Source organism: Peromyscus californicus, unplaced genomic scaffold (genome assembly GCF_007827085.1).
Source record: "Peromyscus californicus insignis strain IS unplaced genomic scaffold, ASM782708v3 Scaffold_19__1_contigs__length_69161282, whole genome shotgun sequence".
Lineage (NCBI taxonomy): Eukaryota > Metazoa > Chordata > Mammalia > Rodentia > Cricetidae > Peromyscus > Peromyscus californicus.
Genome location: NW_026294491.1, coordinates 11,192,192 through 11,215,265, shown reverse-complemented (window position 1 = coordinate 11,215,265; position 23,074 = coordinate 11,192,192). Strand labels below are relative to the sequence as shown.

Sequence of the window (23,074 nt, the reverse complement as noted above, 5' to 3'; positions counted from 1 at the left end):
CAGCACAATGGGAGAACCTTCGAGGGCAGAAGTTCACTATCGATGTTCTACATTCTTGCATCTAAGCTGTTAATGCCCAATATGCAGGATACACAAACAAGGAACTTCCCTTAAGCATTCAGGAGGGTGGAAACTGGTAGGGAATCAGCATAGGGAAAACATCAAGGTCAAGGTCAGCAAGCAAGGCAACAGCTACCCAAAACAGGGGCCAGGACCCTAAATTGAAACATCACACAGTGTACCCTCGTAAATTTGTACAATTTTATCTCAGTAATTTTTTATTTGTTGTTTTGTTTGTTTTTTTAAATTGGAAAAACAGAATGGGAGCAATTCATGATGTACTCCTTCTTCACAGAACTTGCATTGGCATTAGGACTATAGTAGATGGTGTCAACTGTCAATTTGACAGAATCTAGAATCTTCCAGGAGATAAACCTGTGGGCACACTTGCCTATCTAGATTAAGGTTAGCCTCTGAGAAGGTCTGTGAGGGATCATCTTGATTAGGTGAATCTATGTGGGAAAACTTTTCAACTGTAGGCAAGACCATTCAGTCTGTGATCTTGACCTGCATAAAATGGAGACAGGGAGCCAAGTGCTCACATTTTACACTCTCTGCTCCTCCACTATGGATGTGATGGGAGCAGCTGCTTCAGGCTCCTGCCACTTTTCCTCCACACTATGATAGGCTGTATGACTGAACTGTGTTCCCAGACAATCTATATTCCCAAGTAAAGAACAAAGGTTCCTTAATTTGCCTGTGTCAGGTGTTTTACCCCAGCAACAAAGATAGACAAAGGATCCTCCAGCACCCGGGATCAAGCTGGCCAGCATCCATGTAAGCAGGTCTAGGTCCCAGGGACTTTGCCATGTGAAGCTGGCACGTAGCACATAGCAAGCAGCTATGTCTGGGGAACAACTGTCCCCTGTGGAACCCGGGCATTGAGGCGTGGGTTGGGGGCGGGGCGGGGGCAGTGTGTGTGACTGTAGGAGCAGATTGGTAAGACTGGAAATTTCCAGGACTGGAGAACAAAGGAGACTTTCCTTGCAGAGAAAAAGACTGTTGACAACAATATAGAGGGTGCCACCTACTGGCAGAATCCAGAAGAAAAAAAACAACAGCAGAATTTCGATGAGTCAATCCTTCAGCTTCCCTTTGTAGGAAGAGAAGACAAATAGAAATATCAGCAACAAAATCAAGACATCAAATAACTCCCTGGGCCAAACTTGCCTGTCATACATCCAATCATTCACACAGTTGGCCAGCCATTCATTCATTCATTAAGTGAAACCAACACCATGTCTCTCATGAGAGGCAGAACCAGGGTACAGGGTCCCCCACTATTGGCACCTCAACTTAGTGTGAGAGGACTAGGAAAAGAGTTTCTCTCAGAATTTTTTTTTCCCAAATAAGGAAGGTCCATTCCCAAAATGGACCTCTCTAATCTCAAAAATGATCCTCTCCATCCTACACTCCCCTCTCCTACCCTCCCCTCATTCAGATTTTTAAAATGGGCCACAAACTGAATATTAAAAGTATATCTGCCTGTGGTTATCAAACTATATATTTTCTACCCTCTCGGGAAGATTGGGAGTTAGAATTTTTTTTAAGATTTATTTATTTATTTATTATGTATACAGTGTTCTGTCTGCACATATCCCTGCAGGCCAGAAGAGGGCACCAGATCTTATTACAGAGGGTTGTGAGCCACGGTGTGGTTGCTGGGAATTGAGTTCAGGACCTTTGGAAGAGCAACCAATGCTCTTAACCTCTGAGCCATCTCTCCAGCCCAGAAATTTTTCAAATAACTTACAAGTGTGTGGTTATTCTCCTAAATAGATGTATAATTCCCCCACTTTCTCCTATATAGCACCCATTTAGTATATAGTATTTTACAAATCCTAGCACTGTGAAGGTTACAAAGCTGAATGTGGCATGGGACCCCGCCCTGTGGGAGCTTTCTCTTGAACTGGTGGGAAAGTGTCAGCTAACACCAAGGGTTAAGGACTGTTGAGTGTTACCACGGTTAACTTCCAGAGTCTGCATGGAACCACTGGTACTAGCCTTAGAGTTCTTCTGAAAGTGGGAACAGTAATGATTTAAGGTTGCTTTGTAAAAGTTGGTACAAAATGGTGTGTGTGTGTGTGTGTGTGTATTATAAACACGTATATGTAGTAAAGCTATTGGGGAAATAGAATTCCCATGCTACTTGTCCTTATTCCTGGGCATGTAATTATTTAAGTATTTAAATAATATTTTGTCTGGCCATGTGTGGTGGCTCAGACTCTCAGCAATAGGGAGACTGAGGTAGAATCCTTATGGGGATGACAAGGGTGACACCTCTGATAAAAGCGTATCCCTCTTTTGTCTGGAGGACTCAGGACCATGCATCTGAACACCCCATCTAACTGTGGGGTGAAAAGGCACTCCTGGGTGCACACACACACACACACACACACACACACACACACACACACCAGTGCATCCATCCTAATACCCCATCTAACTGCAGGGTGAAGAGGCACTCCTGAATACACACACACACACACACACACACACACACACACAGTAACGCATCTGAACACTCCATCTAACCACGGGGTGAAGAGGTACCCCTGGGCACGCACACACACCAGACCCTGTTTTGCATTTATTCTGCTTCTGGATAATTCCAGCTCTAGATGTAAGAGATGCTTCCTGAGTCATTTTACCTTTTATGACCCAACTTTTGGGTAATGACCTTTTTTTTTTAACATTTTATTTTATTTAAATTTTTTCATTTTACATACCAACCACAGTAACCCCTCGCTCCCCTTCTCCCACTCCCCTCCACCTCATCCCTACCTCACCACCACATCCATTCCTCATTAGGGGTAAGGCTTCCCTTGAGTAGTCAACACAGGCTGGCATACCAGTTTGAGTCAGGATCAAGGCCCTCCTCCCAGATCAAGGCTGAGCAAGGCATCCCACCATAGTGAATGGGCTCTAAAAAGCCAGTTCATGTACCCAGGATAAATCCTGGTCCCTCTGCCAGAGGCCTTCTGAGTGAGGTAACCCAGACCCAGAAAGACAAACATGGTATGTACTCACTCATAAGTGGATATTAGATGCAAAGCAAAGGATAACCAGGCTACAACCCACAACCCCAGAGAGTCTAGGTAAAGAGGAGGACCCTAAGAGGGACATGCATGGATTGTCCCAGGAAAGGGAAATGGCTAAGTCCTCCTGGGTAAACTGGGAAGTGGGGGTAGAGGTGAGGGGAGGGGGGCTGGGAACATGAGGGATGGAGATGGCCGAGTTGGAGGAGGGACAGAGAGGGATAGCAATCTTGATAGAGGGAGCTGTGGGAGCCTACAACTGACTGAGTTTCCCAGTTTGAATCTGAAGCCTATTTTGAATCAATAGAGTTCAGGCTTGCATGTTCCAGGGCTGTGAGAAAGTCCTGATTAGCCCATAGAGTCTCCTTGAAGGGCTGTGAGAACATCCTGATTAGCCCACAGGAAGGAACATACTATCTAGCTCGATGCAGGCTGCTGACGCCAGCTGGAGATACATTGAGATAGAAAATGAAACTGCCTGCTCCTTGACGAAAAGCAGGATAGATAGCGGTTGAATGCCTGTGCTGTGCATTGTTCTACTTCAGTCCTTCAAGACTTTTTACAAGCTGGCTGTGAAATAAACTTGAGACTGTCCAGCATTGACTGGCAGTACTCTCGACTCTGTTCTATCTTCTTCATTGTCTCTACAATCCACATGCCTCTACCCAGCTACCCAGTTGACTGGTTGGCAGGCTCCAATAGGGAGCTATTCTGAGGTTTAGGAAGAACCTCATGCTAGGGAAATCCCCAGGAACCCACAAGGATGACCCCAGCTAAGACTCCCAGCAATGATGGAGAGGGTACCTGAACTAGCTTTCCTCTGTAGTCAGATTGGTGACTACCCTAATTATCATTATAAAACCTACATTCAGTGATTGACAGAAGCAAATGCAGAGACCCACAGCCAAGCACTTGGCTGAGCTCCTGGAGTTCAACTGAAAAGATGGAGGAGAGATTATAGGAGCAAGGGGTGTGGTCAAGATCATCATGGGTAATGACCTTTAATGCCTGCAGTTCTAATTGCCACATGCAGGTTCCCTGTCAGCTAGCAGGATGCATTTTTCTGAAGGCTTCCTCCACAAAGATACCAAAATGATTCAGGAAAAGGGATGATAGGTATGGACTTGGAAAGACCACTTCAGTGTTCTTCAATGAAACAAAAACAGTTGGTCTATGAAAGTAAGAGGTCTCTACCAGGAACACTCACTGAGAAACTTCCTAAGTAGACCAGAAAAATCCAAGGCTGTTGTCCCCCAATAGAAAACTGGGTGTCTACTACCAGTCTCCGACACATCTTGAAGAATCAGGAACATTCAGGACCCTTGGAAGGAAATCCTCATAAGGAGAAAGCTAATTTTCTTTTCCAAAATTGCTTGACAACACAATGAGCTAGCAAATGGAGAAAAGTGACCAAAAGATGACACTCTCCTCCACGACATGTGATTCCACTGATATGCCTGAGGGGTGTTGGCGGACACAAAGTCTCTGCAGGTGGTTGTGTCTCAACCTGAGTGCATGTCCTGTGTGCACTTGTGTGCTTTTTGTTTTATTTTTGAGGCAGGGTCTCACTCTGCAGCTCTGGCTGGCCTGAAACTCTAGAAGCTGTGTCACATGAGCATTTGACACTTGCCTTCTTAAACCTTCCACTTCCTATTATATGAAAGGAGAAACATAATTTAGATTTTATAGAAATCTAAAAGTAGCACTTTTGTCCTATGTGAAGATTATTATGATACAAGACAGGCTGGGCTAACCATGGCAGAGGACACACATTTGTCACAGTTCTTAATAACAACCCAGAGTGGTCTCCCTGAGATCCAGCACCTACAGCACATGATTTTCAAAAAAAAAAAAAAAAAACTTATTCTTTAAGATATTGGGTCAAGTATAGAAGTGGCATCCCAGCTCAGAGAGATAGACAAGTACCTTTTGTGCTGGTGGCCAAGTCATAGGAGCAGCAGGTGGTGACTGAGGTTCAGGGTGTCAGACCACTAGGAGGCAACCCCCTGATGGGTAAGTCTCAGTTAGGCAAGGCCCCCAAGACCACAGACCCTGGAATATCTTTTGCTTCTGCTGTGCCTTTACATGCTTGCTGCTGCTATCTTTTTCTGATATCTGACATGGCTGAATTGTGTGTGTGGTGATTCCCCACTGCCTATAATATAATGTGTTTAATCTCATGGAAACATCACATTCTACTGGGCATTTTTACCTGTGGATTACTATGAAGATGATTTCTTCTTAAGCTATACTGTCTAATTGATGATAATAATGTTTGCTTATATAGAGCTTTGATGAATAAAAGTAAATATGAGGAAATGTTACATGGTTAGAGCCCATGAGTTCCACTTAAGGAGCTGCCTAGATTGTAGCTCAAGTTAGTGATTAAGAAAAACAGTTGAGTCCCAGGAGCCTACTGGCTCAAATTCCTTTAATCTTTTTTTTTTTTTTTTTTGGTTTTTCGAGACAGGGTTTCTCTGTGTAGCTTTGCGCCTGTCCTGGAACTCATTTGGTAGCCCAGGCTGGCCTCGAACTCACAGAGATCCGCCTGGCTCTGCCTCCCGAGTGCTGGGATTAAAGGCGTGCGCCACCACCGCCCGGCAATTCCTTTAATCTTAATGCTGAAAGATGCTAACGCTGAAAGATGCAGTCACAGGTTTCAATGTGCATCATTACACAAACATGAAACAAAGCATTTTTACCTGTACTCTGTAGGAATTTAGCAGAATCAGTGTATGGGATAGATATGAACAAATGTTTTTGAGAAGTACCTTGACCCTGAAGAATTCTTGTGGAAAACAGTGATTGTTTTGCTGAGGGGGCCTTGTGGCCATCCCATGACTTTGGTCACAAGACACCTCAGACACACCTGGAGTTCTTGTATTATTGTGTATTGCACACAATGCATAATAAAGGACTAGAGTCATGGAGGCATGTGATGCTCCCATTCAGTAAGACATCTAAATTAAGGTTAGGGAACTTTGGTATGAGGAAATACTTTGTGTAACAATCAATAAATATTCCATTGAGTGACTGTCAAAAAAAGAAGGAAGTTCAATCCAAGTCAAGTCCAATCCAGTCAGTCCATCAGAAGAGGCTGGACCTTCCTGCTGTCACATAGGCCTTAAAGAATACATAAGAATAGAGAATAGGGGCTGGCAAGATGGCTCAGAGGTTAAGAGCACTGGCTGCTCTTCCAGAGGTCCTGAGTTCAATTCCCAGCAACTACATGGTGGTTCACAACCATCTGTAATGAAATCTGGTGCCCTCTTGTGGCCTGCAGGAAGAAGAGTGTATACATAATAAATAAATAAATTTAAAAAAAAAAGAATAGAGAATAAAGAAGGAAACCATCAAGAGAGTATGTGAGTGTCTTTTTCCCTAAACCCTCAGATAAAAAAAGTCAAGTTCTCACCAAAGCTGTGGATTTTCCCTTTGAGCCCTGTGCTATCTGGAGGCTGTGCCCCCAACCCCAGATAGCAATAGCAGAGTACAGCTACAGACATCTGGAAGAATCCAGAGTAGAGTGAGAAAGTAGTAGACTAATCATGGTGTGGTGGTTTGAATAGGTACGGCCCCCATAGACTCATAGGTTGGAATGGTTGGTACATAGGGAGTGGCACTATTAGGAGGTGTGGCCTTGTTGGGGCAGGTGTGGCCTTGTTGAAGGAAGTGTGTCACTGTGGGGGTGGGTTTTGAGGTCCCAGAAGCTCATCAGTTCTCCTCCTGCTGCCTACAGGTCAAGATGTAGAACTCTCAGCTCTATGTCTGCCTGCATGCAGTCTTGGTCCCCAGCATGACAATAATGGACTAAACCTCTGAAACTGTAAGCAAGCCACACCATTAAATATTTGCCTTCATAAAAGTTGCTTTGGTCATGGTATCTCTTCACAGCAAGAGAAAGCTTAAGACAGATACAAAAACAAAATTCAGCAAAGAAACTGAAATACTGAAGAAAAATCAAACTGAAACAATACCAGAAATGAAAAATTCATCCAGAAGGGGAAAGAAGCCTCAGTGGACCCACTAACAGATGAAGTGTGTCAGAATGTCACAGCTTGACCATAAGGAATAGGAACTGGATCATTTAGATCATTCAGGTAAATCAGTGAGAATTTTCCTTAAAAACATATGAATGGGTCACCCACAGGGCCCTTTGAACTGCGTCCAACCTCTTCACCGGCCATCTCTCACATGTCCTTTACCAGACTCTAGCCTAGTAACTCTCCTTGACATTCCCATCCACAACTTTTCCCCAGCCCACTGTATCTGTCCCAGATTCCACATCCAGTGAGTGACATGGCATACTCTGGACATCCTCCACCTTCACTGCAACTATGTTCTAGGTTTCTTCAAGGACCTAGTCTACCCTACCTGTTACAGGTCCCTTCCGCACTGCATCCAACCTCTTTGCCCAGCCAGAGCTCTCACTTCCTTCTCCAGGGTCTAGTCTAGTGAGTCTCTCTGACCTCCCCATCCACATCTACTCTGTAACTGCCAGATCTAGACTAGATCTCACATCCAGTGCCCCAGCCTACTCTGGACTCCCCTACCTGTACCAAAACCTATCTCTAGTATTTCTAAACTTCTGCCAGAAAACTCACTATCTAGCCCTCATCCAACAGACCCTTCCCCTGTAAACATCCAACCTTTCCATCAAGCCAGATTTACCCCCATCATTCCAAGCTTAGATCAAGAGGGACATCCTGTACACCAGCGCAGTCTCCTCGGTCCACCTGACTTCACTTCACCCATGCCATTTCCAATCTCTAGGCAAGACCATCTTACACAATCTTTATTCTTTCCCAAACTGTTGTGCCCATATCAGATCTGGAACTAACAGAAGAAGTCCATATGATGAGATCCCATCATGAAAATACCAACAATGTGAAAGATCACACCTGTGTCTTCTCTCAAAAACCTATCAGTTCGCTGGGCTGTGGTGGTGCACACCTTTAATCCCAGCACTCAGGAGGCAGAGCCAGGTGGATCTCTATGAATTCAAGGCCAGCCTGGTCTACAGAGAGAGATCCAGGACAGGCACCAAAACTACACAGAGAAACCCTGTCTTGAAAAACCAAAAACAAAACAAAACAGAACAAAAACCTATCAGTTCTGTAGAAGTGTTTGCCAATGAGAATGACCCAGATAAACCCCAGGGCAAAGAATTGAAAAGAACAATCATAAACTCCATCAAAGAATTCAAGGAGTTTAATGAAGACCCAAAGAAACAGATAAATGAAGTTAAGGAGAAAGCACTGAAGGAGAATAAATGCCCAAGTGATGCCCAGGAAAACACAAACACGGGGTTGATGGAAACGGTGAAGACACTAAGACACTCCAGCCCTTGAGAACAAAACTCAGTAAGGAGATAGAAACACTGAACAGGACTCAAACGGAAATGAAGATAGAATCAAAAACCCAAACAACTCAAGTATAAAACTAAAACCAAACTCCTAGAAGTAAGTGACTCAAACAAAAGTAGACTTTGTCAGAAAAGATGAAGTAGGCAAGATCTAGACCCAATAGGCAGGAAATATGAAAAATTAATTAAAAAAACACACAGGAAAGAAACATACAGCAAATGTGGGAAACGATTAAAAAAAAAACCCAAACCTTTGAATTATAGGTGTAGATGAGGGAGAAGAATGCCAAATCGATGGCACTCTTCAGAGACTGACAGATCTTCAGAGACAGACGACATGCACAAGACCTGCCTGGGCCAAAGCAAACAAAATCCCAGCACTGAAAAGCGGGAAGAGACACAAAGTCCCCTTCCTAACTGTGAAGCTGTTTGCAATTGATACCTGCTGGGAAGGAAAAGGAGTTTCTCCAATGGACTGTCACTGAGTATGTCAACCACATTGCAGGGCAGGCTCATGCCCACGAGGAGTAGGTCAAGAGACAATGGACTCTGGTTTGTTTTGTTTTTTATTTGTTTTGATTTTTGGTTTTCAGTAGTTTTCCTGATTTTTTTCCTTTTTTTAGAGAGATGGAGAGACAGAGAGGGAGAAAAATGAAGTTGGATGGGTAGAGAGGTGGGAATGAGCAGTGAGGAGTTTGGGGGGGGGGGAGACTATGACCATAAACATAATGTATTGAAAAAAAGTTACTAAATTTTTAAAAGGTTGCTGGGGAGGCTGAATATCCACATGTAGAAGAAAAGAACTAGATCCATATCTCACTTACCCTTTTTTGCACAAATCCTAAATGGTCTTATAATAAAAACCCTACACAAAATCAACTCCAAATGGATCAAAGACCTTAACCGAAGACATGGAAGTCTGAAACTGCTGGAGGAAAATGGAGGAGAGACACATTAAGATACAAGCCCAGGTAAAGACCTTCTGAATAGAACTCCCCTTAGTCAGCAAATAGGGTGGCAACAGGCAAATGGGAATTGAAGAAATTAAAGAACACCTGCATGAGAAAAGAAAGTGAATTGAAGAGGCAACCTATGGAACAGGGGAGAAATCTTTGTCAGCTTCTACAATGGACAGAGGTAAGTTTTATGTCATGCATTTTAAATGTACAACCATGGAGAAGAATGCTCCGAGACGGTACTTCCAATGCTAAGCAGGTGTCTTCAGAGTATCCAGGATGCTGGTCCGTGAGGATCACCAGCACATGGCTGTAGGTTCATTCACACTTCAACACCTCTGACTCACTCACCTCCCAGCCTTGTCCACACCCTCTGCATAGGTAAGGGTGGAGTAACTTTCCCTTTCTACACAGGCTGCTGGGGTCTTGATGTGGCCTGTGACCTCCACCGAGTCCACCTGTTCTGGGTAATTTCAGTATCAAGGAACAAGTTTAGCCAGGAATTTCATGTCTGATAAAGAAACTGTACCATGTATCCCACAAGACTTTTTATCCTGTTCTCTTTATGTCCCTATTCCCTTATCTTCCTTTTTATCTCCACTTTGTGTTCCCTTGTACTAGTCAACTGTCTTAAATACTGTAAGATGAATTGCTAAATGGTCTTATTAATAAAAAAACCTGGAGCCAGATGTTGTGGTGAAAAACGGAGAGATCAGAGGAATAGGACAAGCCACAGCCAACCTCACCTCACCAACTCCTCAGCTTCCAAAGAGACCTACTTCCTGTATGCCTAGATGCCATTCTATTCTGCATCTCACTTCCTCTCTCTGCCCTGCTACATCACTTTCCGTCTGTCTGTACAGACCTCCATACGTCTAGGATTAGTGCTGGGATCAAAGGCATGTGCCACCATGCCTGGCTCTGTTCCCAGTATGGCCTTGAACTAACAGAGATCCAGAAGGATCTCTGCCTCTCAAATGCTAGGATTAAAGGTGTGTGCTATCATTGCCTGACTTCTGTGTTTAATATAGTGGCTGTTTTTTTCCTCTGATCCTCAGATAAGCTTTATTAGGGTGCACAATATATTGGGGGACACAACATATTACCACAAAATACACATTTCTTTCTTAAATACTTCTCACATCATTTTCCATCTCCACTTCTCATTTTCATCTCTGGATTCTCACCTTGATTTCCAAATTCCACTGAAGCCAGAACTAGTCACTGTAAGGTGAGAGCCTGAACATACAGGAAAGGTTTAAAGGTCTCCTGTGGAAAGAAGCTGGCTCTGATATCTTTCCCCACCTACCCGAGGCTGATCATTAACATAGTACTTCTATATAAAGAAGTGCCAATGCTTGCAATGGGGACAGCATTGCCTACAGCCATGGCCAGCACAGTAAGCTCCAGTACCAGCACTTCCAGCTCAGAACTGTCTTCACTGTCAGAGAACATCAATAATGCTGCTGACATCTCTGTCATTGTCATCTATTTCGTGGTGGTGATAGCTGTTGGAGTGTGGGTATGTGGAAGTCCAGTGAGATTTCTGGGAGGGCACAAAAATTGCAAGGAAAGACATCTTGTACTGGGAGTATGTGGGAGCCAGCAGGATCTCTAGGTGGGCACTAAGATTGCAGGGGAAAACGTGTCATGGTGGATGTGTAGAATAATGAGTTGAGGCAATGATTTTCCAAGTATCATTGTCTTTCTGTCTGAATAATTTGCTTGTGTGTGGCATGAATAATGGTAGCACTGAATTAATTCATTCTCCCAGCAAGTCCATTATTTGGACAGAACCAGGGTCAGGTGCTTGCTCCGCTTGGCATGCCCAGCACCTGTCATCAAAAACACAAATGCCATTTCTCTTTCTCATTTTAACGACTTCCCTTTGCTGTTTATTTTCTCACTTATTGAGTGAGAACTTCAGATCATTTGTATTCTCTTCATTCCTTCTTTTCAGTAGTATTCAGTTTGTAGCTCAAAATCTTCTTCCAAAGACAGCTTTAGAGATGCCTAACATTGTTTTCATAAACTAAAATAAACATCAGGTTTTCAAATATAGTTTCTTGAAGTCCTCTAAGTCATTACTAAATCATAACTTTTATGTCCATTAAAACTAATGCTGAGTTACTCTGTCTAGAAAAGCATGTCTCTCTGTGATATCAATGTCAGCATGCTGTGTGGAGCGACTGGGGAGTCTCTTCAATCTTGGGGGTGCACCTATTGTTTCTAGCCCTCTAATGATTTCCTTTCTGCTCAGGCAATGTTGAAGACGAACAGAAGCACTGTTGGAGGCTTCTTCCTGGCAGGTCGAGCTATGACCTGGTGGCCGGTGAGTCAGAAGTTTCTGGAGATACACGTTGATAGAAAACTCAGGGTGGCAGCAGGGGTACCTGCCAACTTGCTTTTTTTTCCTATAATAATCCTCCACTTCAAGACTGTGACCTGGGATCCCAGAAAGATTATAGCATATAATCAGTTGAGAGCAGCTTTAGTCTAGCTGCAGGAGACCTACCTCAGTTCTGTCATGTGCCTCTCCTTGGTTCTCATGAAAAAACTTCTTAGCTTCTATTAGCTCCCTGAATTCCTTTTCTGCTCCCAATCCTGAGCTAACCATGCTCATCTCTGGGAAATTATCTTCTCTTTCCAGTGTCAGCTTGCTCCCTGATCACTCCAGTCCTGCCTAGAACATCGTGTTCTTTTCTACACATTTACTGATTGCAGGCCATGTTTTCTGTGGTGATGTTGACAGTGATTCTCTTGGACAGTTGCCCACCAGATATTGTTTCTGAATTTTGGTATATGGCTCCCTCAGGCAGATTTTTCATTGTGGTAGAGGCGACATGTTCCTCTGTGAATCTACAGTGGCAGTGTTGGGTTAAACACACAGTGAGTGCTCAGAAAATGTTCCCTTCAACAGATCTTCTACCTTGTCTAAATACCGTAAAAGGAAATGGAATTAACCAATCTGGTGGGGATAGTAGGAACAGATTTACTCAGGGCACACAATCTACCAGACATAACATTCCTCCTGCTCTTTTTGTGAAACATGCAATTCTCAACTAATCCTAGAGTCGCAATCAAGCTCCATCCCTCCCTGACCCATCCCAAACACCTTCATGCAAGGAGTGATTGTAAAGAGGGATATAGAACAAAGGCAATGACAGCCCTGCAGGATCTCACATCTAATTCTGTTCTTAAGACTAGCACTCGTCTCTGCCCATTGAAGAGCTCTTTTCATCTTTGGCTTTATTGACAGGAATCAGTGTGGGGGAAAATGTAACTAATGGGAACACGGTGCCATGGCTGGGAGAACAGGGAATTCTCTATGGTGCAACTTTGGAGTCTGTTACTACGTAAGAGTCAAGCACTGGGAGGAGACCTGGAAGTTTGAGGCTGCAAACAGAATGCATAGAGGGACACATTGATGGTTCCATAAGGCGGGGTTCGTTGGGGTTTTCTGTAAAAGGCCTAATTGTAAGTAACTTGTGCTTTAAAGGCCAGAGTCTGTTGTGACCACACGGCAATGTCACTGCAACACAAAGCACCTGTAATCTGTATGCTGTGGCATAGGAGAATAATAGCTGTATTTCAGCACACATATGATGGACACTAAATTTTATATTTCACCTAATTGTAAATTTGTACATCTCACTTTTAAACATCTTCAGATGTTTAAAAACCATTTTAAACTATTCACAGTGTGAAAGGTGTTCCTGGCTCATAGGTCACAGAATAACTGGTAACAGACAAGTTTTTTTCCATGCATAATCATTTGCTGCTTTTGCTCCAAGAAGTAGTGACTGACCCATCTGAACACCTACCTGTTTCCATGGAAAAGAATTCAATCTTTTGAATCTAACCTTAGTCTAATTGCTTGCCTTGCAGATGGGTGCCTCTCTGTTTGCAAGCAACATTGGCAGTGGCCACTTTGTGGGCCTGGCTGGGACAGGTGCAGCTTCAGGAATTGCTGTTACCGCATTTGAATCACATGTAAGTGATAGCAAATACATTTTTTTCTTTTAAGTCAAATCCATGTCTGGATATTTTCATCCCCAGTTTTCCTGGAAGTCTGTATCAGATTGTACTCTTTTTCTTCTGGTTTTTATTTCCCCCTCAGCTAGTCCACTCTTTGTCCTTGAGCTCTTCTGTAACTTCAATCTTCTACTAAGTAGTTATTCCTACCAGGATTTCATTTCTGTTCAGTTCAAGCCTCACTTTCACTTGGTCCCTATGACTATTTGAGCTTTTATGTCTCTTTGTTGATGTCACACTCTATATTCATTCCTGAAGTAGAAGTAAAGATTAAGTCAAAGAAAACATGCTGGGAAGAGGCTCCAAGGTGAATATACTTGCTACACAAGCAAGGGGACTGAACGTCAGATGCCTAGAACCCATTAGAACACTGAGGAGACATGGCAGCCCACCTGCATTTCCAGTCTCGGTGGTAGAAACAAGGGATTTGACAATTTGGGTAGTGGGAAGAGCTGTATTTGGAGCTTTTGGTTTGATTAAGAGTCCTTGCCTCAAAGAATCAGGTGTAAGAGCAGTTGAAGAGGATTCCCAACATCAGTGTTGGGCCTCTGCACCTATGTGTGCACACCATAGACCCACTGAAAGGTTAATAAGTAGCTCAGGCATTTGGGCTGTAATCCCAGCACTGGATGGCAGGGGCAGGGGCAGGGGCAGGACAGGGGCAGCAGCAGGCAGATTTCTGTGAGTTGGAGATCAATCTGGTCTACCTAGTGAGTTCCAGGCCAGCCAGACTACATAATGAGACCCAGTCTCAAAATAAATAAATAGGTAAATAACAGGAAGAGCAATGCCCCCTTCTTGACACAGCTTGTCATCCAGTGGAGCAGACAAGCGTGCACTAACTACAGTGTGGAAGGCACAGAGACAGAAGCATTTGCCACATTGAGAGGTCACACCATGTAAATGTTTCCCTGTGCCTTTTTTCCTGGTAGGTCAAACAGTCCTAGGTGGTCAGCATTACACACATACATTCCGGCAATACTAAATGGACTAAGCAGATCTCTCTCTCTCTCTCTCTCTCTCTCTCTCTCTCTCTCTCTCTCTCTCTCTCTCTCTCCTAAATGGACTGAGCAGAGATCTCTCTCTCTTTCTCTCTCTCTCTCTCTCTCTCTCTCTCTCTCTCTCTCTCTCTCTCTCTCTCTCTCTCACACACACACACACACACACACACACACACATATACACACCAATAATTAAAGAAAATAGGTCATGAGAGGGAGGGGCACAGGAAAAGATGGAGAGGGAAGAGGAATTGACTGGGCTACAGTATGCATAAACAATTCTCAAAAATCATTTTAAAATAGAGATCACACAGGAGGTATATCCATCGTAGACAATAAGGGTTTTTGGCACATACCATGAGGGTTTACGGATGCTTGTGCCAGAAGGATGAAGAAACCCAAGTTAGGCCTGAGGGGACATTGGCACTATAGTAAGGAATGAATGTTTTGAAAGATGACATACCAAATCTATGGGACTTCATAACCGACCTGTTACCATTCTACAGATGCTGCATCCCTTAACTAGACCCTAAGTTCTTCAGAACAGAGAACATGGCTTCCCTCCACCCACATCACTCTAGCACACAGCCGGGCATGTGGTGAGAACATCATACATAGCTCATGAGGAGCCTGCCTTTTCACTGTTCTCCACAGTGCGTGTCAGAGCACGCATTTCAGGAGTCTGTTCTTTTTTTCTGACATGGGCTCCAGGAAATAAACTCTGGTTATGAGGCTTGATCAGCTGGTACTTTGTCCAACTAAGCATCCCACAGGCCCCATCTTACCCTTTCCAATGTTCTTGTATATGTGTATATTGGTAGAATAGACAAAGTTGGACTCCAGTGCAATTTTAAACAAACTGTCCTAGATGGACTCAGGAAGTGACTCTGGGGCCCCTCACAAATGGCTCTGCCTTTCCAATGCTGAAGTTTGACTTGTTTTTGTTTTTGCCTATTTTTACTTCAGAAATACCAGGCTCCTACCCAGGCTTTGGCCTGATATGCCTTGTGGCCTGGGATTTAATCTGATAGTGCCATGAACTGTACAATGAAGCTGCCTCCAGAGGCATGAACAAAAGACCTCTAAACCAATGTATATCACTATCACGTTGCAGACATCTATATTTTTGTAGCTTTTAACCTTGAATTTCTTTAATCTTGATGAAGCTCACATCCTTCCTATATATGACCCTGATAACTCTGCTCTTTAGACTGGCTTCACTAGTGTGGCAAGAACAACAGTATTATGTATAGAGATGTCATAAAAATCTGCATTTTAATACCAAATTATATTGATATCTGTATTTGGCAAGACTTAAAGGGACCTGAGGATATTTTTTTTCTTTCCTAAGTTTTTTTCTCAGTGCTTTGACATTCATGTATAATTTGCCCATCTAAGACCATTATTTTGACAAAGGTTGTATAATCTCATCTTAGTCAGGTGAATTAAAATACAATTTATCTTTTGCTTGTTTTGCCACATAGTAGGTATTATATTATATAATACTATATTAAACAGGAGCTAAGCAAAGTGATAAGGTTGGTTTGTCTAGAGCTTCAGAGGTCATGATATTACAAAGTCACAAGCCAAACTCCTTTAACTTCACGCTGCCCTTGGTTTGTTACAGTCGTTTCTCTTGTTGCTGGTTCTGGGGTGGTTTTTTGTCCCCATCTACATCAAGGCAGGGGTAAGTATCTGATGTATTTATTTACTTATTTGTTCTTTATGTTAAATCATGAAACCTGGGTACTTGGCCATAATAATATACAGAAAAAAATCAAATTGGCCATAGTTTCTCCCAGTAGAGAATGTGTCTGTTGCCAGGTTATGGTGGTCCTGTCTAATGATCACCATGGTAGATGTAAGCTAAGTCTATCACTGAATTGGGAACAAAGCTGGAATCACAGGCATGTCTTGGGAGAAGTGCTTCAGTGGTGATTTGGTCTTGGGGGATAAGGCTGAATTCTTCAGGTAGAAAAATTGGATGATGGAATCAATATATGGAAGCTGAAAATCTTTCTTTCCTAGAATATTTGGGGGTCAGTTAAAATTAAGGCTAAGCCGGGCGGTGGTGGCGCACGCCTTTAATCCCAGCACTCGGGAGGCAGAGCCAGGCGGATCTCTGTGAGTTCGAGGCCAGCCTGGACTACCAAGTGAGTTCCAGGAAAGGCGCAAAGCTACACAGAGAAACCCTGTCTCGAAAAACCAAAAAAAAAAAAAAAAAAAAAAAAAAAATTAAGGCTAATTAGAGAGTTATGTGGGAGAAGAGTGATGAGAGGTAGAGGAGTCAGTAGGCACAGTGGGGGTGGGGAACAGTTGTGAAAGTTCCATGTGTTTCCCTACCTGGGGAGAGGGATGTGAGCAGTGGAAGAGGGGATTGTGCAAGAGAAAGTAACAGAGGGGAGACAGTCAAAGTCTGCTTGCACGCGTGTGAAAATATCACAGTGATGCCCATTGTGTTATATAATTAAAGTGTGCTAAAAATACAGTGATATAGGGGCTGGAGAGATGGCTCAATGGTTAAGAGTATAACTGCTCTGGCAGAGGCTCCAGAGTCAATTCCCAGCATCCATCTGTAACTCTGTAACATCTGTCTGTAACTCCAATCCTAGTGACTCCAACACTGTTTTCTGACCTCCTCAGGCACGGCACACATATAGTACACAGACATGTGTGTAGGCAAGCACTCATAACCATAGAATAAAAATTACAATGATATAAAGTTATTATATACTTAGTATAATGGCGAAAATTTTAAAACTATGATACCATTTAAAAAAGAGTGTCCTAGGATAAGGCAGCTGTCTCAGTAGGTAAAGGCACTTGCTGCCATGTGTGATTACCTGAGTTCAGTCCCAAGGATCCATGTGTCGAAAAGAGAATATCAGTTCCTGCAAGTGTTCCTCTGAACGCCGCTTGCAAACCTTGGTGTGTGTGTGTGTGTGTGTGTGTGTGTGTGTGTGTGTGTGTGTGTGTGTATTTGTGTGTATATATGCATACACAAAAATAAACAAATAAAACCTTGAAGTGTTCTATATCCTCTTGGAAATGGGAGGTGCAGGGCTTTCAAGGATTCAAGGGTCATGAGTAGATTCCATTTTATGACTTTTCACTTGGGCGTCTGAGTGGACAAGGGACTTGAACAAAAGTTCATGCGATCTGGGGCCGGGACAACAGCTCAGCCAGTGAAGTGCTTGCCCTGCAAACATGAGGTCATGAGTTTGACCCACAGCACCTCTGTAAAAATGCTGGGCATGACAGCAGGTGCTTGTAATCCAGCACTGAAGAAGCAGAGATGGGCAGGTCCCTAGGGTTCCCTAGACAGGCAGTCTAGCCCAATCACCAAATTCCACCTGTCTCAAAAAGACAAGGTGGATGGTACCTTAGGGACAACACCCATGGGTGTCCTCTGGCCTCCACATGCATACATACAGACACAAATGTTCATGAAATCTTGGCTATGAAGTATAGAATGTGCTTGTAATACCAGAATTTAGGAGGCAAGAACAAAAAGATTAGGAGTTCAACATCATGCTTGGCAATACATCAATTTTGAGGCTAGCCTGGGCTACCTGAGACTGTCTCTCAAAAATAGTAAAAGTTCATACAATTCAAAGTGAGGCTCAAGGAAGGGAAACAGAGAGGAAGGGAAGCTACTTCTTGGTTACTTATGACACGTTTGTTAGCAGATTCGGGGTAAAGGCAATATGAGTAATTTGAAGCTTGAACTTCTGGGGATCAGGATCCATGAGTCCTCCATAAATGGAGCAAGAACTATGGGGAACAGGCAGAGATGGAGAACAGGACAATAATGAATTAACAGAGTAACTCTGTGTGTGTGTGTGTGTGTGTGTGTGTGTGTGTGTGTGTGTGTGTGTGTGCCTATAGGATGTACATGCAGAGATGTGCAGGTTGATCAGGAGGGAGATGTGTGTGAGAATCAATATGGGCATCCTGTTCTTTGGAAACATGGCTTCAGACCCTCGTATAGCTTTGAGGATGCCTCAGTGAGCAAGCACCAGGTCTTCAAATGGCCTTTCTTCAGGATGGCTGTCTGAAAACCTACCCTGCCCCTCCTTTGCACTTCTGTAGAAGGTGGCAAATTTATTCATTCCTGATATCCCTGTTGAAAGATACTATCCTTGGTTCTAGAGCGCATGCCCCAGAAGACACATGTCTGTTTTTGGCTGTAGCTGGCCATTTCTCCAGGGCTGCTCTCCATTGGTGGTCTGTTAGGAACCCTTCTTCTTGATTTTTGACAAAAAGGATGTGTGTGTGTGTGTGTGTGTGTGTGTGTGTGTGTGTGTGTGTGTGTGTGTTCATTAACTTATTTTATGTCAGAAGAGATTAATGAGTCCAATCACTCTGAAAAACACAGAAAACTACATTACTTATTCTAGATGTCCAAAGACCAATCTCTTACTTCAGAAATAAAAGTTAAGACTTTTTTTCTAAGTTCATATTTGTAAATCTTATTTTCAGTAAAGGGAATCATATAAATACATGCTCTAATATATTCTTACAATATACTCAATAATCAACTTGTTATATGACTATATTACAATTTATTATTTACAATTTTTTTTTTTTTTTGGTTTTTCGAGACAGGGTTTCTCTGTGTAGCTTTGCGCCTCTCCTGGAACTCACTTGGTAGCCCAGGGTGGCCTCGAACTCACAGAGATCTGCCTGGCTCTGCCTCCCGAGTGCTGGGATTAAAGGCGTGCGCCACCACCGCCCGGCCTACAAATATTATTTTTGCTGTACTGTGGCATTACTAGTAAAAATCATAAAAATATTAGTTGAGTGTCATCCATGTACTTTATTTACACTTTGCACTAACCCCCTACTTTAAGGAGGGGAAATTCAGAGAATGTCATTTGCCAAAAGTGTCATAATATGTAGTAAACATCAGAGCCAGGAAGATAGTGTTATTCTGCCTCTGGTGCTTGAGTTTATTTCATAATTGACACTCTACTGAGGAATTGTGTCTTTCTTGCATCTGTATCCCCAAGATGTCTTGCATACTGCTTAGCTACCTGAAGTCATTGAGCAAATGTAAAATCATCTGAATGCACTAGGCTCGAGGTGAATTCCTGTTGACGTCTGTCTCTGCAGGTGATGACCATGCCAGAATACCTCAGGAAGCGGTTTGGTGGGAAGAGGCTCCAGATCTACCTATCAGTCCTCTCCCTCTTCATCTGCGTGGCTTTGACGATCTCAGTGAGTTTCCTGCCTCCTGGCATTGGAGATTTCATAGTTGGCCTGTTGGGGCCAGCTGCTGAAATCAGACACTAGTGTGAACAGACTGTGAATTGCACTAGCAGGGTCAAAACGAGATGCTTCAAACTTCCTGGGATTTCTCTCATATGTCTTCCTGGGTGGGAAAATGCTTAGGATATGCACATGCCTAGAGCAGCAAATTTTAACATCATGGAAACCACAAGACTATAGATCGACTCTCTGAAAGTATTCCATGTGTTAAAAAACTGAACAAATGTCAGTCACCCAAGGAATATCGACTGCTTCCTACAGGTGCCTCTTGGCTTCTGTCTTGCCTGCTGAATAGTAACTTTCTCTGAACCAGCTGACTTACATTTTTCTTTTCAGTTTAATGATCAAATAAGAAGGAAAGTACTTTGTATCATTAAGCCTACTTAACTTTGCCTTATCGAAGACTGCCCTTGTAAAACCTGTATCACAAATGAGTGGCTAAAATAATTTATTCCTTGGAAATTATCTCTGATGAAAGATAACAGGCTTTTGAACTTTGAGCAGCACGTGAAGACAGAAAGAGTAGCTTATTTATCCATATGTGTCAATGCCTAATAAGACATCTGAACTCATAGCCAGGGCATGTGTATCAGTGGTTAGGGCAGAAAAGTTACTTTTGCTGTTGCTCTTCTGTTGGGCTGAGTAAACCAGCTGCTGGGCCCAGATGCGATGGGCTGTCCTAAAGCAATGTGAGCATTTTTACACTGTATTGAGCTGTGCTTAATGTTAACAAAGATTCCCAAGTAACAGGTGATGAGGACTTACATACTAATACTTAGCTACTTATGAATATATAAGCAGAAGGTGTGCCCTGCACAACCAGGAAATGTGTTAGTTCCTGCCAGGTGGAGTTGGTAATGGCATTTTGATTAAACAGTCCCTGAGGTGAGAAGGTTAAAAGAAACAGAAGACCTCCTTGGTGCAGGAGACTTTGTGTTCACGTGTTCTAAAAGTGGGTAGGACTTGCTAATCTTTGAGGTCCTCTCAGACATCTACAGCTTTATGGTTCCAAAGATCATGAGTGTGTGCTGAAACTGAAGGGCATCAGTTAAAGGAACGCTTGAGGGATGTGGCCTTTTGGAGTACATGGGTTTGGGTGGTAAATAAGGAATTGAATATAGGTAAGCTGGGTGGGGTGCAAGAAATTCATGCACACGTGAGTGTTTTCTACATGTGTCTGTGATCAGCTGATGGTGTCCCAGCAGTCCTTTTGTGCCTACAAGGTTATGTCTTGAATAATATTAATGATAATAATTAACCTTAGACATGTTTGCTTATATACACACATGCAATGATAGCCAATTCTATCCTGGCTACATATTAAACAAATCATTACCAGACCTCAAGATAGAAGAGTTTTCAGAATCTCCCCTGCCAGGATTGAGAAAAGATCCATCCCAGGTTTCAACCTCCAGGAGCATAGATATTGAGATTCATTAGTGGCCATGATGTCCCAAATTCCCAAGTATTTCAGTTCATACTTCTAAGAAGTACTGCTGCTCTTCTGGAAAACAGTAACCCTGGGAAATGAACATAGCTATAAACTACTAATAACTGAGTTACTAGTAATTGTTCCAAAATAGTCTCTTTTAGCAAAAGAAAATCCCATGTCATTAAAATTCCTCCTTATTAGAAATGTTTCTTTTTCACTGTTTTCCCTTTCTCTCAAGACTTTTCATTACTATTTTTTAACTAGTTAGATAATTTTTCCACTCATAAATTTATTATTTTTAATGAAAATAGATTTTTACACACAATGTATTCTTATGGTTTCCACTCCCCCAGCTCTTCCCCAATGCTCCCACTTTCCCACCCACACCTTTTATTTTCTCTCTCATTGGAATAAAACAGGCATCTAAAATAATAAGAATAGGAAGAAGAAGAAGAAGAAAATAAGAAAACATAAAATAAAAACAAACAAATCAGAATAGGCCAAAACAGAAAATGAAAAGAAACTACACAAGAAGCACATACAGATGCTGATGCACACACATTTGCACACACAGAAAACCCATTAAAACAAAATTGGGGGCTGGAGAGATGGCTCAGAGGTTAAGAGCACTGACTGTTCTTCCAGAGGTCTTGAGTTCAATTCCCAGCAACCACATGGTGGCTCACAACTATCTATAATGAGATCTGGTGCCCTCTTCTGGCCTGCAGTCATACATGCTGTATACATAAATAAATAAATTTAAAAAAAAAAAAAGAAAAAAAAAAACAAAAACAAAATTGGGAATCATAATATATAAAGAAAAGATCTGTAAGGGAAAAAGGAAATAAATAATGTTCAGATGAAGCATTATAAGACAAAACAGAAAAAAGAAAAAAGCCCTCCAACAATACCATTGAGTTTGTATTCTTTCGGCCATCTACCACTGGGCATGGGACCTGCCCTTAAGTGTGATTGTATACCCTGTGAGACTCCATTGGTGAAGACTAATTTTCCTTCATTAGTGGTTACCAGTTGGAGGTAGCTTATGGATTAGGAGTGGGCCCATGTGTCCAGTTCCCAATCAGCACTGGGACCCTCTCTGGTCAAGACCTGTGTAGGTCCTGTGCATGCAGCCTCTGTCTCTGTGAGTTCATATATGTGTCAGTCCTGCTGTGTCTAGAAGACCTGTTTCCTCAGTGTCCTCCATCCCCTCTGACTCTTACAATCTTTCCTCCTCCTCTTCTTCAGAGTTCGCTGAGGCCTGAGGGGAAGAATTTTAAGGACACCTCCCATTTAGGATGGAGTGTTCCAAAGTATCCAGTTCTCTTCTTTTTTTTTTTTTAAATCAAGTTCTCTCAACATTGTCCAGTTTTGTGTCTCTGTGTTATTATAATATTATATATTATATAATATTATAATCTACTACAGGAGAAAGTTTCTCTGATGATAGCTGAGCAGGGCACTGATCTATGAGTATAGCATAATGTTGTTAGGAGTCATTTTATTGGTATGTTTCATTTGGAGAATTTAGTATTTGGTTTTCCTCTATGACCTAGAAATATGTAGTCTCAGGTTCTTGACCAACCGAGCAGTATCAGGTATGGGTTCTATCTTACAGAACAATCAGACAGTGGTTGGTTACTCACACAACTGCTGGAGGGCACCCCCTGGGGTGGCCAGGTCCCAGAGTGAGGCAAGGAGTTGGTGAGGGAGGATTAAGTCAGGCCATTGGTTGTCAAATTATCTCACAGTCTGACTGTGTGTAGGTGGACTTTCTCTGTCTCTCCAATCAGTTCTGTCCTGCCAGCCCACTCCCAAATAACCACACAGAGACTTATTATTAGTTATAAATGTTTGGCCAACAGCATAGGCTTATTTGTAACTACCTCTTACATCTTTAATTGACCCATATTTAA

The 23,074-nt window shown here is 42.7% G+C and overlaps 1 protein-coding gene across 1 annotated transcript in view; it reads left to right on the top strand.

The window, feature by feature from the left end:
• Positions 1-10,773: 10,773 nt before the first annotated feature.
• LOC128114552 (solute carrier family 5 member 4A) overlaps positions 10,774-23,074 on the top strand; it is a 54,574-nt gene continuing 42,273 nt past the window's right edge. The window contains exons 1-5 of the mRNA XM_052744652.1: positions 10,774-10,941; positions 11,680-11,751; positions 13,308-13,412; positions 16,083-16,142; positions 19,571-19,675. Coding sequence (XP_052600612.1) covers positions 10,774-10,941; positions 11,680-11,751; positions 13,308-13,412; positions 16,083-16,142; positions 19,571-19,675 — 510 coding nt within the window. The remainder of the gene's footprint in view (positions 10,942-11,679; positions 11,752-13,307; positions 13,413-16,082; positions 16,143-19,570; positions 19,676-23,074) is intronic.